At 44.3% G+C, this 14,148-nt stretch overlaps 1 protein-coding gene across 1 annotated transcript in view; it reads left to right on the top strand.

The window, feature by feature from the left end:
- The first annotated feature begins 3,374 nt into the window (after positions 1-3,374).
- PTH2R (parathyroid hormone 2 receptor) overlaps positions 3,375-14,148 on the top strand; it is a 34,508-nt gene continuing 23,734 nt past the window's right edge. The window contains exons 1-4 of the mRNA XM_067298503.1: positions 3,375-3,449; positions 3,980-4,027; positions 10,407-10,509; positions 14,017-14,127. Coding sequence (XP_067154604.1) covers positions 3,381-3,449; positions 3,980-4,027; positions 10,407-10,509; positions 14,017-14,127 — 331 coding nt within the window. The 5' untranslated portion in view covers positions 3,375-3,380. The remainder of the gene's footprint in view (positions 3,450-3,979; positions 4,028-10,406; positions 10,510-14,016; positions 14,128-14,148) is intronic.

The raw sequence follows: 14,148 nt of genomic DNA, 5'->3' as shown, positions 1-14,148 counted from the left end.
TCAGCTGTTCAGCTTCAGGAAAAAAGGTACTCTTTCTCCTCACCTATTTTGTCTTGGTGCTGGTGGAGGAATTCCTTCAATTGAGACTGCTATCACAAATGAGAGTTTGGAAACAATTTCCCGTGTAATGCAAAACAGACTAAGTGGCAAGATCTTTTTGCTATTTTATGAATGCAGATTCAACGTACAATTTGGCTGTCAATCTTGTCTCAATATAAACCTCCCCTTTACACTTGCATACACAAATAAACCTGCTTTTGCAGGTGCACCAAACCTGAAGAGATTTTCATAAGTGACATTTTTAAGCTGGTAGTCCCTGCAACTCCTTGCTAAATCAAGAAGAAAGAACTATTTGCACTTTTAGAAATATGCTTGGTTGTATAAAATATGAAACTGAACAATGTGTGTGAGGAGAAATTTGCTTGAATTGTGATGAACCATCTCTTTAAAGGAGCAGGGAGGAAGAAAGTGCATGCTGCTTTGTGTCTTATGGGCGGCCTGTTCCCCCCAATATAACTTGTTGGGGCTAGATCCACAAAGATGTGGAACAACTGCTGGAAACCAACTCTTCCCACAGGGCTGAAGAGGCATGCACCTACTCACTGTCACACCAAGCAGAAGCACAGTCAGAGCATGGTTGCTTGACCCACAGAGGAAACATTTCAGGAGAGAGATTGAGGCAGCTACTACTCACGTGAACTTCTAGCGTTGCACCCGCGTCATGCCACAGCGTCCTCCCTGTCGCTGCTTCCTCCTGTGGCTGGGTTTGTGTGGAGCCTGAGGGGCTAAACCCGCTGGGGAGCGCATACCACATGGGAACCCACCAGGGCCAAAGCCCCTCTGTGGGTCTAGCTGCTGGGAGCTGCAGGAGCTTGAAGGTAGGCCTGCGCCCCAGAGCCCAAAGAAAATCAACAAGTCCATGCGAGAACCCAAAACCTCTAGGCAGGACCTGCCATTTTCACTCTGCAGGTGACTCCAGGTAAGGAGGATTTCACCGCTGGGGGCTTACTTACAGGCACCTCAGTCTTTTGGTAAAATTTCCACCAAAGTCAGTCTGCTTCCCATTAATCAAATGGGAGTAATGCCAAAGTATGTATTGCAGGATTGCGTCTTTTGGGACTTCTCATGGTGATTTCCCCTAAAAGTAATTAATTACTTGCTGTGTTTAGCTTGGATACAAAAACAATCTTACTGCAGGGTTTTGATGTCTTTATGAAGAAAACTGACTCTAATCAGCTTATAATGCCAAAGACAGAAGCCAGCTTCTATTTTATTTTGAAATAATTATACAGGACATTTATCAGCTCTGTTTGGAAGAAAGGCTTATCAGCATGTTTTGTAAAACAGTAATAAAAATTAATTTAAGGATAACATTGTTTCTAAATCCCCCACAGAATGCCTGAGTTCCTTGATGTGTAATTGAATGAGCGTTTGTACTAATACAAGTCAGATCATGTGGACTAAAAGGGTTTGCTATGGTGTCAGGAAGTCACACTCTCTGATGACAACATTCACTTACTTGTCACTGAAAATAATAAATGGGAAGTCCTATTGTCCATAAAAACAGGCATGAGTCCATTAAGGAAAAAAAGGAATGGGATCTATCTGATAGATCGCAGACTCAGGCCCAAGAAATCTACAGCCCACTAGATGGTTAGAAACAGAGGACAAAAGATTATAGCAAATGTTTTCTACCTTTTGTTTCAGTTTGGAAACTTCGAAAGCATCCATGCCCTTGTCGAACAGCTCTACAGATAGCCACAGAGGTGAAGAGTGTGAAGGGGGAGCAGAAATCCTTGAGTTTATCTTTAAAATCTCTCTCTTGTGTTCCACTTTTTTCAGGTTCCAAAGTGAACATTTCTTAGAGTCCAACCAGTCCTGGACACCAGCGGTAACTGGAAGCCACTGATGCCTCGCAACTCACGTGGCTGTGAGTGAGTGAGCGCTACACATGAAGAAGCGTCTGGATTAGGAGAGTGGATTCCTGCCTGCCTCGGGCCAAAGCGCAGGCAAGGCAGGGGAACCTCTGGAGCTCTGGCGCAGAGGGCACGGTGTGGTGTTTGCAGCCCTGCTGGTGCAATGGAGCTTCTTCTGTGGTCAGACCTCACATGCTGTCTGCGGTGCTCCCTTTACGCTGTGTTCACTTTTGTTTTATTACATACAATGCCCAGAAATGGAACTGCGGTTAGATACTCTTAAACAATTTTTCACTGCAGTCCAAGCGAGTGACATTGATGAAAGAGTCTGAATAAAGTGCACTCTGAGCTGATCCCAAGAACATTTGGATTTAACTGGCTAACTACTGTATGCAGAGTGATGTCTTCTCCTTTTCCTACTTACAGAAACAGAATAGATGACGAAATACTTCCTATGTCCTCCTTTATCTAATTAGTTGATAAACTTAGAGGCCTTCAAATATTAGATCCAAGAACTCCAGATGCTTTTATTAGAGCATTAGCTATCAAAACACAGGGTAGAAACCCAATGTACAGACTCTCTACAGACAAATGTTTCCTGAGTCTTTTCAAGTAATGCTATTATTTAGCAGCTTTGCCACACTTCAGCCTATGATGTATTTGTAATACCATTGCTACTGGATGCTTGCACAAAGGTTTCTATATGATGGATGGAAAGTGCCATTCGGTTTCATTTCTTAATCTCGGACGTCTCATAGTCTTTCATGAGATCCTCCTTCACAAGCACAAGAAGCTGGTGACTCTTCTTTTGCTTCTGCTCTCCTTCCCTTACTTTTTATTGTTTGGTTCTTTTACTTGAGATTTAATACATCCTTTCCCTGAATAAGCATTTAGGCAAAATTGTTGGGATTCACATGGATGTTACTGTAAATATTTGCTGCTCCAGAAAGCAAGGAGGACAGTGAGGAAAACTGAGTATGAATTGGCAATCAAGCAATTAAAATCAGTGACTGAGTTACACTGGCTCAGGACCAGGGCCTACTCCCATCAGAGGGGAAAACAAGGCAAGCAGCACCAGAAGTTGCACTGCTGTCTGGGGAGGCAACTGGGAGGCAGCGACTTGGCCAGGGCAAAATCCCACCTCCAAACCCAAAGCGTGGCCAGGCCAGCGCATGGCGGGGCAGAGCCGCTCTGCAGCCCGGGGGCGGCTCGGGCCTCACAGCAGCACGGATAAAACCAGGGGAAGGCAGCCCTACGGGTGGGTGGTCTTGTTGCCGCGCCGGCGGCCAGTCGGTCGGGCTGTTAGGGAGACCGTTAGTCCGTTAACGGTCAGGACGAGCGCGCGGGAGCAGCGCGCATGCGCGCGCGGTGGGCGCCGGCGGTTGGGGATGCTCGCGCGCCTCGGCGGGCGGCGCGGGCCAAGTTGCGGGCGGGCTGCGGCGGGGAGAGCGGCCGGCGGGCGGCATGGCTGCGCGGGGGCCGCGCGCCCTGGGCTGGCTGGCGCTGAGCGGGTGCCTGCTGGCCGTGGCGCAGGTAGGAGGGCGGGCAGCGCGAGGGGAGCCGCGCGAGGGGAGCCGCGCGAGGGGAGCCGCGCGAGGGGAGCCGCGCGAGGGGAGCCGCGCGAGGGGAGCCGCGCGAGGGGAGTCGCCGCGGCCGTTGCCCCGGCCGGCGCTCGTGTGGCGGCGCGGGGACGGACCGTTGCCTTTGGGCGGGTTTTCTGTGCGTGCGCCTGGAGCCGGCGGTGGTTTCCGTGCTGAAGTAAAGCGTGGCTGGGACGGTCTGCCTGCTCTCAGCCCCGTGCCTTTTAAGAAGGCTTTAAAGACTCGCTTTACTTTCTTGGAGACCGCGCTGCGGCGCTGGGGGAGAGCCTGGCGGCCCCCCTTCGGGTCTTTCCTCCCTGGCTGCGCTGTGCTGCGCTGCTTATTTTACGCACTCGGATTTGCTTTGCCCTGAAGTGGGGGAAACTTGCAGTGGTTAAGGACAGTCGGTGAAGTTGGGATTTTTTCAGGGCAAGTGCTTGGGACTTGTTCTGAAACTTAAAAATCCAGCTCTGTTCTCACCAGGTCTACTCTGAAGTGACTTCCTCGTACAGACTTCAGGTGCAAAATAAGGTAGGTCTGATGAGCTTCATTTCACGGAGTCTCCCTTGCTCGGTGGTCCCGGTCCCTCCCTGCTCGTCTCTGCTGGGCATGGGCTCTCGGGCTGGGTGCCTGGGGGCCGCTGAGCGCTCAGTGTGCTTGGCCCCAAGATGCACGTTATGCTTGTGGGGCAGCATATGGATTTACTTACTGCTCAATAGCCCTGCCTGTAGCAGAGTTTCTGTAGCGCTGTTCTTCATTCAAATCAGGATTAAACCTGCCTTTTTGAAGAACGGGCTAGACTTTGGTACAAGCACAGAACCAAATAGCCTTCAAAGCTGGACAGGATCAGGCACCTTCTTGGAAATCCACTAGGAACCTTTCAGAATTGGCATCAGGGAGCACCTGTTTGCTCCAAAGTGTAAAACACTCTCAATTTGAGCAGAGACGATAAACGGTGCTTCCTGAAAAAACAAACAGCATAGCAAAGGCAAGATGAGGGATGTACTTTGTTGCTGGTTGCGCAGTGTTTCAAAAAGAGGAGAGCTAGTCTGGCTATCAGGGTAGTGTCCTAAAACCTCCAGAACTCTTCTGAGTGTAAATGCACAAAAGCTAGAGGACACTAGTGCATTAGCAATGGGTTCCTGAGAAGTACCTCGTACAAGGTTACACAGGATTCCAGCCCACCTAATGGGTTTTGGACTTCTTTGAATATAGGGGCCGGAAATGGGGGAATGTATTTCTCTGAGTTTGAAGTGTGATGGATGTGCAGTGCTCATGTTAGTCCATGAGCAAAAAAGACCAGTTATTGCATTCTGTCTTAGGTCTTCAGGCACACAAGGTGAAAAACTGGTAATTTGATCTTTCAGTGATTATTTTTCATTGCATGATTCTACAAGGAAAGGTTACTTTCTTTCTGCCTCCTTCAGGTTGGAGAGGGGCAAAGGCAATGTCTACTTTTATACTGATTTTTCTGGAGTAAAATTAGTTCTCAGTATGCTTTTGGGTCAGAAAAGGCATTTTCTGCTTCAGGAAGGATCTGTCTTAGCAAAGCGGAAGCACAATTGATGGCCTTGACTGTTTGCTAGAGAAGATAGGTTATTAGAAAACTGCAGTTTAACAAGTACCAACCATACCTCAATTAGGATATGCTGATTACTGTCACTAACACTCCTAGCCTGTGGCAAATGTGAGGTGGAATGCACTAGTCTGGGTCTAATTCACTGACATTTAAGTTACTGTGTCTTACCTCATGCTTGCTGCTGTCTTCAGACAGTGCAGCTTGTCTGCTGGCTAGTGGCTTGTTAAAACATAATGATCCGATCACGTATCGGACTTGCAGCCCTGTGCTTAAGAAAACAGTATCTCTTTCAGTCGCTGTTTGCTTTTGAAAAGTGTACTCCAGGAATGACAGTGATGTTGCTATCCCAATTTAGACCTGTCTCCAGAGATCCCAGTCGGAACAGAACACCATTCTGCTAAGCAGTGAACAGCCAGCATGGCCCCGGAGACAATCTTTGTCTATAGACAAAATGAACAATGCAAAAGTTTGTCCAGCTCATAGGCGAGGTGGGTGGAAGTGACTGAAGAGCACATATTTTGCTGGTGTCAGCGACCACTCCCCATAAAAGGCTTCCTATCCCAAGCTACAGGGAGATGTGTTGAGGATGCTCAAGGTATGTGGTAGAGTTCAGTGCTGAGCCTTGATCTTAAGACACCATGCGACTCAGCTATGAAAGACTTTCTCTAGGCAGAGTGTCACCATGTATTAATGCATGCTAATGGCATGCTACTGTGTTTAAAAACAAACAAACAAAGAGCCAGGGAAAATGTGTTAAAATAACACTAAGTGGGTAAAAGGGACCTAGGAACTTAAATATGATCAGGTAATAGAACTGAAATTTGTCTTACCAAAGAGTAATACACTTCTAGTTCTGCATGTGTGTTCTACTCATTTCATGGTAAAAATAGATTTCCCTGATCACAGAACATGTATTTTGAAGGCAATGTATGCATATTCTCCACGTTTGCTGGTTGTGTAGAAAAAGTCCTATGTAACTCTTCTGTCCCAAACCTATCTGTTCAGTGCTGGGCTAAACCATTTTTTGCAGCCACCAAGAAAATACAGTGGCAACTGAGTTGCTTTCCCTTTGTGTAATAGCTTTGACCAGGGTGCTTGCTTGTCTTCCACCTTGGTAATCAGATGGTTTTGTAAGTATTGCCTTTTGTCGTGTTACCTAGCATCGTTAACTTACTATCTTTACTGAAGCCAGCAGATGAGACTCATTGAATGAAAAGCAAATCCTGCTTAAGATCCACCATATCCTTCCCTAGCATTTTTAAGGTTAAAGTCCTCTTTGAACTGAAGCAGCAGCATGGAGCTTTCAGTGGGGCCCCTTTTTTGTTCTTAATAAACACAGGTGGTGTGTGGTTAGCCAGCCTTATTCTGCAGAAGTCCTTGTTGCTAACTGTTAGCAGGTAATGTGTTACTCCCTAGGAGAAAAAAAACCCCAAACCCTCCAAATTCTCTGTAAATCTTTGCTCCTGGTGAGCTCAGCAGCAAGATGATAATAGTTTAACACCAGTGCTGGCTTGGCAGCTGTGGCCAGGGGGCCTCATCCCTTCTCTGTCCACCTCCTTAAAGAGATTTGGAAATGTCTGCCACCTTTTCCTGTGTTCATGAGTCTGGTGCCTGGACTGACTGACTAATGCTCTAAATTCTTACCTGATCCTAAGAAAAAATAAGCCTGGCTTCTGGCTTATTGCAGTACAGACCATTGGACACCTTCTTTCTGTCTCTAATTGGTTACTAAGTAAGTGCACTTAAAAGAAATGGCTGCAAGTACCATAGTGGAGTGAGGAAAACAGTGCTATTCCAGATAAATGAAGCCCTATATTTGCCTTAGCTTTCTTTCTTTTCATATGGCTTCCTCTCTTTGGCTCCATGCATTCTTCCTTACTAAAACAGGCCAGGAGTACTCATGCAGCCCTTCAGCTGAAGGGATGTCTGCTCTGCATGGGAGAAGCAGTTGAACATGAGACACTTTCTTGTTAGCATGCAGTTACAGTTGTGACTGAGACTGATCTGTGAATGACAACTGGACAGTCATTGCAGATGAATGAAATACCTTTAAGGTGGAGTTGTGGAGGCTTAGAATAGAAATGATCCATAAAATACTTTGTTCTTATGATGATATGGTTGCTGAGCAACTTATCTCTTAGTGAGCCAGCTAGTCTTTTTTTGTTTGTTTGTTTTAAGAAAAGTAAAAGCTGGGCCTGATGTTGTTTTTGCAGTGATAAGATAACATTTTATTCTTCTATATACATTTCTAAAGTTACCTTCCACTGGAAATCATGATTATGGCAAAAACCAGTGAAACTATGCTAATAACCTGGTTCATCTTGCCATTGAGGAAAACACACTGTAAATGTGGGAACCTTAATCAGTGCTATTGATGATATAAGCCAGTGTCATTCCTTGGAGTTGTTTTAATTCGGAGTGATAGGTCATTATCTAATGACCTTCTGAAGAGGTTTAATAAGCTTTTGCTTCCTTAAGCAGCTGTTGTCTTGTGTGTCTATTTCCTAATAACTTTTGAACCTGTCAGCCAAATCATGTTTGGCAGGACGGTTTCTGCATGAAGCTTGTGTGGATTTTGTGACAACAAGCAGCTGGAGCAAGGAGAGGAGAGCCTGCCGTTTCCCCCCCCATTCCCCCTTTTGGACAGCACTCTGTCAGTCTGCAAACTTCGGAAGAGATGCCTGGCTGTATAGGAGAAGGTGGAGCTTACATCATTGAGATGCTAAAATCACAGAATGGTTGAGGCTGGAAGGGACCTTTGGAGATCATCTAGTCCAACCCACCTGCTTAAGCAGGGTCACCTAGAGCATGTTGCCCAGGACCCTATCCGGATGGCTTTTGAGTATTTCCAGGGATGGAGATTCCACAATCTCTCTGGGCAACCTGCTCCAGTGCTCAGTCATCCTCACAGTTTTAAAAAAAGGAAAAAAAAGCTTTTTTTATATTCAGTTGGAATTTCCCGTGTTTCAGTTTGTGCCCATTGCCTCTTGTTCTGTCACTGGGCACCACTGAAAGGACTGCGTCTGTCTTCATTGCACCCTCCCTTCAGATATTTATACGCATTGATAAAATCCTCTGAGCTTCTTTTCTTCAGGCTGAACAGTCTCAGCTCTTCTCAGCCTTTCCTCATGTGATAGACATTCCAGCCCCTTAATCATTTTAGTAGCCCTTCATTGGACTTGCTCCAGCAGGTCCATCTCTCTTATACTAGGAAGCCCAGAACTGGACACAGCTCTCCAAGTGTGGCCTCATCAGTGATGAGTAAAGGAGAAGGATCACCTCCCTTGACCTGCTGGCAACACTCTCTCTAATGCAGCCCAGGATACTGTTGGCCTTCTTGCTGCAAGGGCACATTGCTGGCCCATGTTCAGCTTGTCCATGAGGACCTCCAAGTCCTTCTCTGCAAAGCTGCTTTCCAGCAGGTGAGTCCCTGGCCTGTTCTGGTGTGTGGGGTTATTCCTCCCCAGTGGCAGGACTTTGCACTTTCCTTTGAACTTCATGAGGTTCCTCTCTGCCCATTTCTCCAGCCTGTTGAGGTCCCTCTGAATGGCAGCACAGCCCTCTGGGGTATCAGACACTCCTTCCAATTTTGTATCATCAGTAACCTTGCTGAGGGTGCACTCTGCCCCATCATCCAGATCATTAGTAAGTTGAACAGAATCATTAGGTGAACTAACAACATGATACAAACCTCTAGGAGACGAGAATTCAATAGTTCTTGGTTCATGGAACTAGTTTCTTCAAGCCATAGTCATTACAGACCTGAGATCATAGCATAATTTCAGGGTTTTTTCCACATGTAATAAGTTGTCCTTGCTAGATGACACCAATATTTTAAACTCAAATTCACCTGAACAGACCTTGTGGCTTTGGAGGGCTTGATTCATATGGTGTTGAGGCATTTTCAGGTGTTTGGGGGAGTTTGCTGTGGGAAGAACTCATGTTTTGACTCGCTTTTCACAAGTCTATTCATGTAACCTGTCCTCTAACTATAGAGACAGTCTCCAGTACTGCTTAGAGATGTCATTGCTGTGCAAGTGTATAAATAAAGAGATTACCAAGATGTGCCCTTTTATTTCTTGGAACCTAGCCATTGATTTTCTTAACAAAGGACAGTGTTCTCAAGCTCCCCATGGTGCTACATACAAAGAGTAATCCACTTCACTTGCCTATGGGTTCCTCTAGGTAATTAGTAGGGATTAACTGGGGAAAATACAGTCCACTATCAGGTTTCAGAGAAACTCTGCAGGATTATGCTCATTGGAGCCACTTCTCTCTGATCACTTTTTTGGTTGTTTTACTTCCCAACGTTCAGTTGCTTTTTTCCTTTCCTTAATTGTTTCCAGAATATTTTTATCTTAGAGTGACTCCTTTGCAGTACTGAACTGGGTGTATTTTCCTTTGAGGTTATCCTGTTGAAATAAAACTGCTGAAAGCTCTGCCTTTACCTCACCTTTATGCAATGGACAGTTTGAGTTGTTCAGTTGTATATTGTGTGCATTCAAAGCAGTCCAAATTGATCCAGTTATCCAGAAGGAGGGGAGACTTTTGCCATGCTCAAGTTGAGCGTAGTCTTTAGAGACTGCAGGGCCTGGCAGGCCAGAGCAAGAGAGCAGAGGCTGAGATGCCGCACAGGGAAGCGACGAGCAGCCAGGCAGGTGTCAGAGGCCACACGGAGGGCTGCCAAAGGTATGGAATGGCTTCTGTAAGAAAAAGGGGTTAGGGAAGAATTACTGTGGAAAGAAACAGTTTGGAACAGGGCATTGTAAAAGTCTGCAAAATCATGAGTGGCAAGGAGCGGGTGAATGGATGTGCAGACTGTACACCTTCTCATCTGACACAAGAATCGGGCTGTTTACTGAAGCTAATGGGGCCGGGTTCAAAAGCAGCATTTCTGCTGTTCCTGAAGCATCCACTTCTGGTCATTGATAGAAACAGGACACAGTTAAATGGAGCTTGATCTGAGCCATGTTTCTGTTACCTTAAGAACATCCCAGTGAGCAGAGGGGGTCTGGGAAGAGTTTGCCACTGCTCAAAGTCACTGAGTTGGGAGAAACCATATGGGGAAGCAGCAGCCTGTCTGTGTGAAGTCAGAATGGTCAGGAGGACAGTTGGGTATAAACCCTTTTCTCTTCCTGTGTTGGCTGACCTTGTCACTTTGCACTTTTATTCTTAACTTTTTTTTTTTTTTTAATTACCCTAGTGTGTATTCTAATAACATCTGGTTTTCTTGAATTTAAATCCTGTCCTTTTGGGGAAAGTCTTAACACAAATATCTCAAGACTGTAATCAAGTCATAACCTGTTTTCTGTGGGCTTTCCCCTTCATCAGGTTGATTCTGATGACATCATTACCATGGAGGAGCAGATTTATCTTCTCTTGGAAGCCAAAGTTCAGTGTGAACTGAATATTACCACCCAGCTGCAGGAGGGAGGTAAGATGCCAGATTAAGTGACTTCTAATTCTTATTCTTTCCCCTAAGAATTTTAAGATATCAAATCCTTCAAATGTATCAGCTAACACAAAGGGTAAAGGAACTGACAATGGAAAGCCCTAGCTTTCCGTATTCAGCACTTGCTTAGGGACTTTATTATTGCATGTGTGTGAATGCAAATAAGAATGTTTTTCTTCTCATATCTTGAAAAGAAGAGATGGTTCTTCAGCCTGTGCTTCTGTGATCAAACTATGCAATCTCTTTAGCTTAGTGGTGTGGTTATTGCTTGAATTCTTTGATGCACCAGAGGTGTGTCCTTGCTGTCATATGCCTGTTTTTCATGCAGCTGTAGAAGACCTAAAATTCTTTGGCATGTTTTTTTTTTTGGGTTGCTGTTATGAGGGTGTGTGCTTAAATCCTGGGAGTTTTTAGTCTGTGTCTGAAGTAGAAAAAGAAACCTAAAATGTCCCTGGAAAATTCATTAAAAACTTAATTTTCCCTGGCTTTACTACAGCTGTTCAAAAGGATACAATTCAGCTAGTTATGGACACTCTGGAACTGTAACATATAGGGACTAGAAAGAAGTAGAGTTTTCTCCCGCTCTCTGACAAGTAGGGCAGGGCAGCTCAAGTATTTCTCACCTACTGTTGTCTACCCCGTTCTGCATTTGTAGGTTTCTGTCTTGGCTCAAGTCACCAGTTTACAGCCCAGGATGGCCCATGGAAGGCCCATGTCAGGTGCCACATTAGCAGCTAAGACACAGGCGGCTGAGATGTCCTTGTAGATGGTACAGGGAACCTCTGAGAGACTGGCAGCACGGCCCAAACTGATCTCACTGCTCCTGCTGTTAGACACTAATGCTTTTTGAACACCTTAATTTAAAGCTGGTTCTCAGATGTCTGTACAGCACAACTACCATACCCTTTGCTGAAGGAATGAGGGGACTGAATATTTGACAGAGTTTTCCATTATCCAAAATGTCAATTGCTGAGGGTAGTTGTTATATGACAGCACTTATATAGTGTTCTTTCCTCTCTTTGTCAGTTGCTCGATGACTTCATTTCACAAGTTCTCCCAGTCTTTCCAGTTTCTTGGTTTGTGTAGGAATTGAGTTACCAAGTTTCTTGTGTGTACACCCCCCCCGCCCCCAATCACTCAAATTACCTTACTATAATGCTGTTGATTTCACCAGCCAAAATACAGACTAAAGAAATGATTTCCTTGCATGTATTGTTCTGCAATCTTGCACTGGCAAGAAAGTTGCATGTCAGTGTTTTGTACAAGCCCAGTGTCTTACAGTGTATAACCCCACTTACATGCTTGAGCAATTTTCAAAATACTGAGAAACATTTGGAATTTACTAGAACAGAGATTCATGCTGAAGACTTGAGATATGGAGCAAAAGGATTTGGGGGAGAGAATAAAGTATATTTAGTCTTGCTGATATTCATTTGGTTTCAGTTAATTAAGAAAACATGATTGCCAGAGGTAACAATATGTATGTTAATAAAGTTTAGTACTAACCACAGTAAATCTGCAATAAATCATACTGCCCATGTCAACCACAATGACATCACTAGTAACACTAGCAGTATTTCAGAACTTTTTTTTTTGGCCTTTTTTCTGAAGGATGCATGACCAGGAAGACAGCTATATTCCTGTTCCACTTTTACTATCTCTGAATGATACTTCTTAAAAAAAGGCAAACTGTTAGTCTTTGTCCTGGCATGTGGGAAACATTAGGAGAGGAAATATTAATGGTATTAATTTAGAGGAGATTAGCAAATCATTAGCCAATTTGTCATGCACAGAAGGTCACTTGACTTTTTTGGTTGTGCCAAATAATTAATCTAAACAGCTCATGTATGAAACAACTGTGATAAATGAACTACTTATTGAAACCTGTGCCTGCTGAGGGAATTACAGGTAAAAATGATATGAAAAAATCAAACTACTTATGCATGAGCATAGCAGTGTGCAAACTTGTTTGCCAAATGACAGCACAACAGAGATAATGAACCAGAATTTCACTTTTAAGTGCTAACCTGGATCAAGGATGTGTTTCTGTAAGTCCTTTCTTAGGAAAAAAATTAACTGCCTAAGTGCTATCCTAGTTAGTGATATATGTGTGTGTGTGTGTATACAGACACTTTTTAAGGTGGTATACTTTTGGAGACATCCTTTTCAGGACAGTTGTTTCCTCAAACTTGCATTGGTAACTATCCCTCCAGCTCTTCTTTGTACGTAAATATTTCTAAGTCTTGCTTTCTTGTTGTATTTTTTGTAGTAGTGACTGTCTGTAGGACCTGAAATACAAGACATTCCAGCAGATTTTCTCTCTATTACATGAAAAACACAAGAATGCTGAAGTAACTTCTGATTACACTCAAGTGTATTTCATTCATAAAATAGCTTCCTTTATCCACCCAGAAAAGTCCTCTGACCTATGTTAAAAGAACGGGTTGTTTATCTGACAAGAATATGAAGCTTGTGTCTCTCAATTTTTAGAGAACTTGGGTATTCAGGGTCAAGTGTGGTTTCATTTTTCTATGATGGATGGCTCAGCATCGACAGCATAAAGACAAAACACCACCATGCAAATGAATGTAATTTTTTCATGTCAGATCAAATTAAAGATGCCTGTTTTACTCATTGACTTAGTGAGAATATCTAAATAGATTAAGGAGAGCAAGAGAAAAAGGTGTCTTTATGGGGCAGAGAAAAACATAATTCTGTGGTGGGAGAAGTCAAACCTGGATGATGTCACACTTGCCGGGAAATGGATTAAAAGAAGGAAGCACAGTAAAGTTGAACGCGCAGATTAGTTGCAGCAAGAGTAGAGGCCTACAGAAAACTGGCAGTTCACTTGCTCTGCAGTGTTTCCTTTGTTAGCGCTCCCCTGTATAGCACAGTCTTGACAAACGCTATGCTGATGACACCAACTAGGAGTCGTGGAATCACTGATGTTGGAAGGGACCTCTGGAGAGCTGAGCCTCTAGTCCAAACTCTCTGCTCAAAGCAGGGTCACCTAGAGCAGGTTGCTCAGGGCTGCGTCTATTTGGGTTTTTGAGTCTACAACGATGGAGACTCCACAACCTCTCTGGGTAACCTCTTCCAGTGTTTGTCACCTTCACAGTAAAAAAGTTTCTTACGTTTAAAGGGAACTTCTGTATTTCTGTTTGTGCCCATTGCCTCTTCTGCTTTCACCAGATACCACAGAAGAATCTGGCTCTGTCTTCTTTACTCCCCCATCAGGTATTTATGTACAATGATAAGATTCCCTGTCCCATGCTCTGAGCCTTCTCTTCTTGAGTCTAAATGATCCCGGCTCTCTCAGCCTCTCCTTGTATGTCAGATACATCACTTAATCATCTTAGTGGCCCTAAGCTGAAATATTTTGTGTCTTAAATAACAAATTTGAACTGAGCATAAGTGCATGGTAAAGCAAGATGCATCAAAGGCTTGTGTCTTACACACTCTTATTGTCTGTTTCTGCCCTTTTGTCAGAAGGAGACTGCTTTCCAGAATGGGATGGCCTCATCTGTTGGCCAAGAGGATCTGTGGGAAAAATGTTAGCTGTTCCATGCCCTCCTTATGTATATGATTTCAATCACAAAGGTACAGTTCCTGTAATTCTGG

The sequence above is a fragment of the Apteryx mantelli genome, chromosome 6 (genome assembly GCF_036417845.1).
Source record: "Apteryx mantelli isolate bAptMan1 chromosome 6, bAptMan1.hap1, whole genome shotgun sequence".
NCBI classification, from domain to species: Eukaryota; Metazoa; Chordata; class Aves; order Apterygiformes; family Apterygidae; genus Apteryx; species Apteryx mantelli.
Note: the sequence above shows the minus strand (reverse complement) of the source record. Positions and strands in the feature narration are given on the sequence as shown.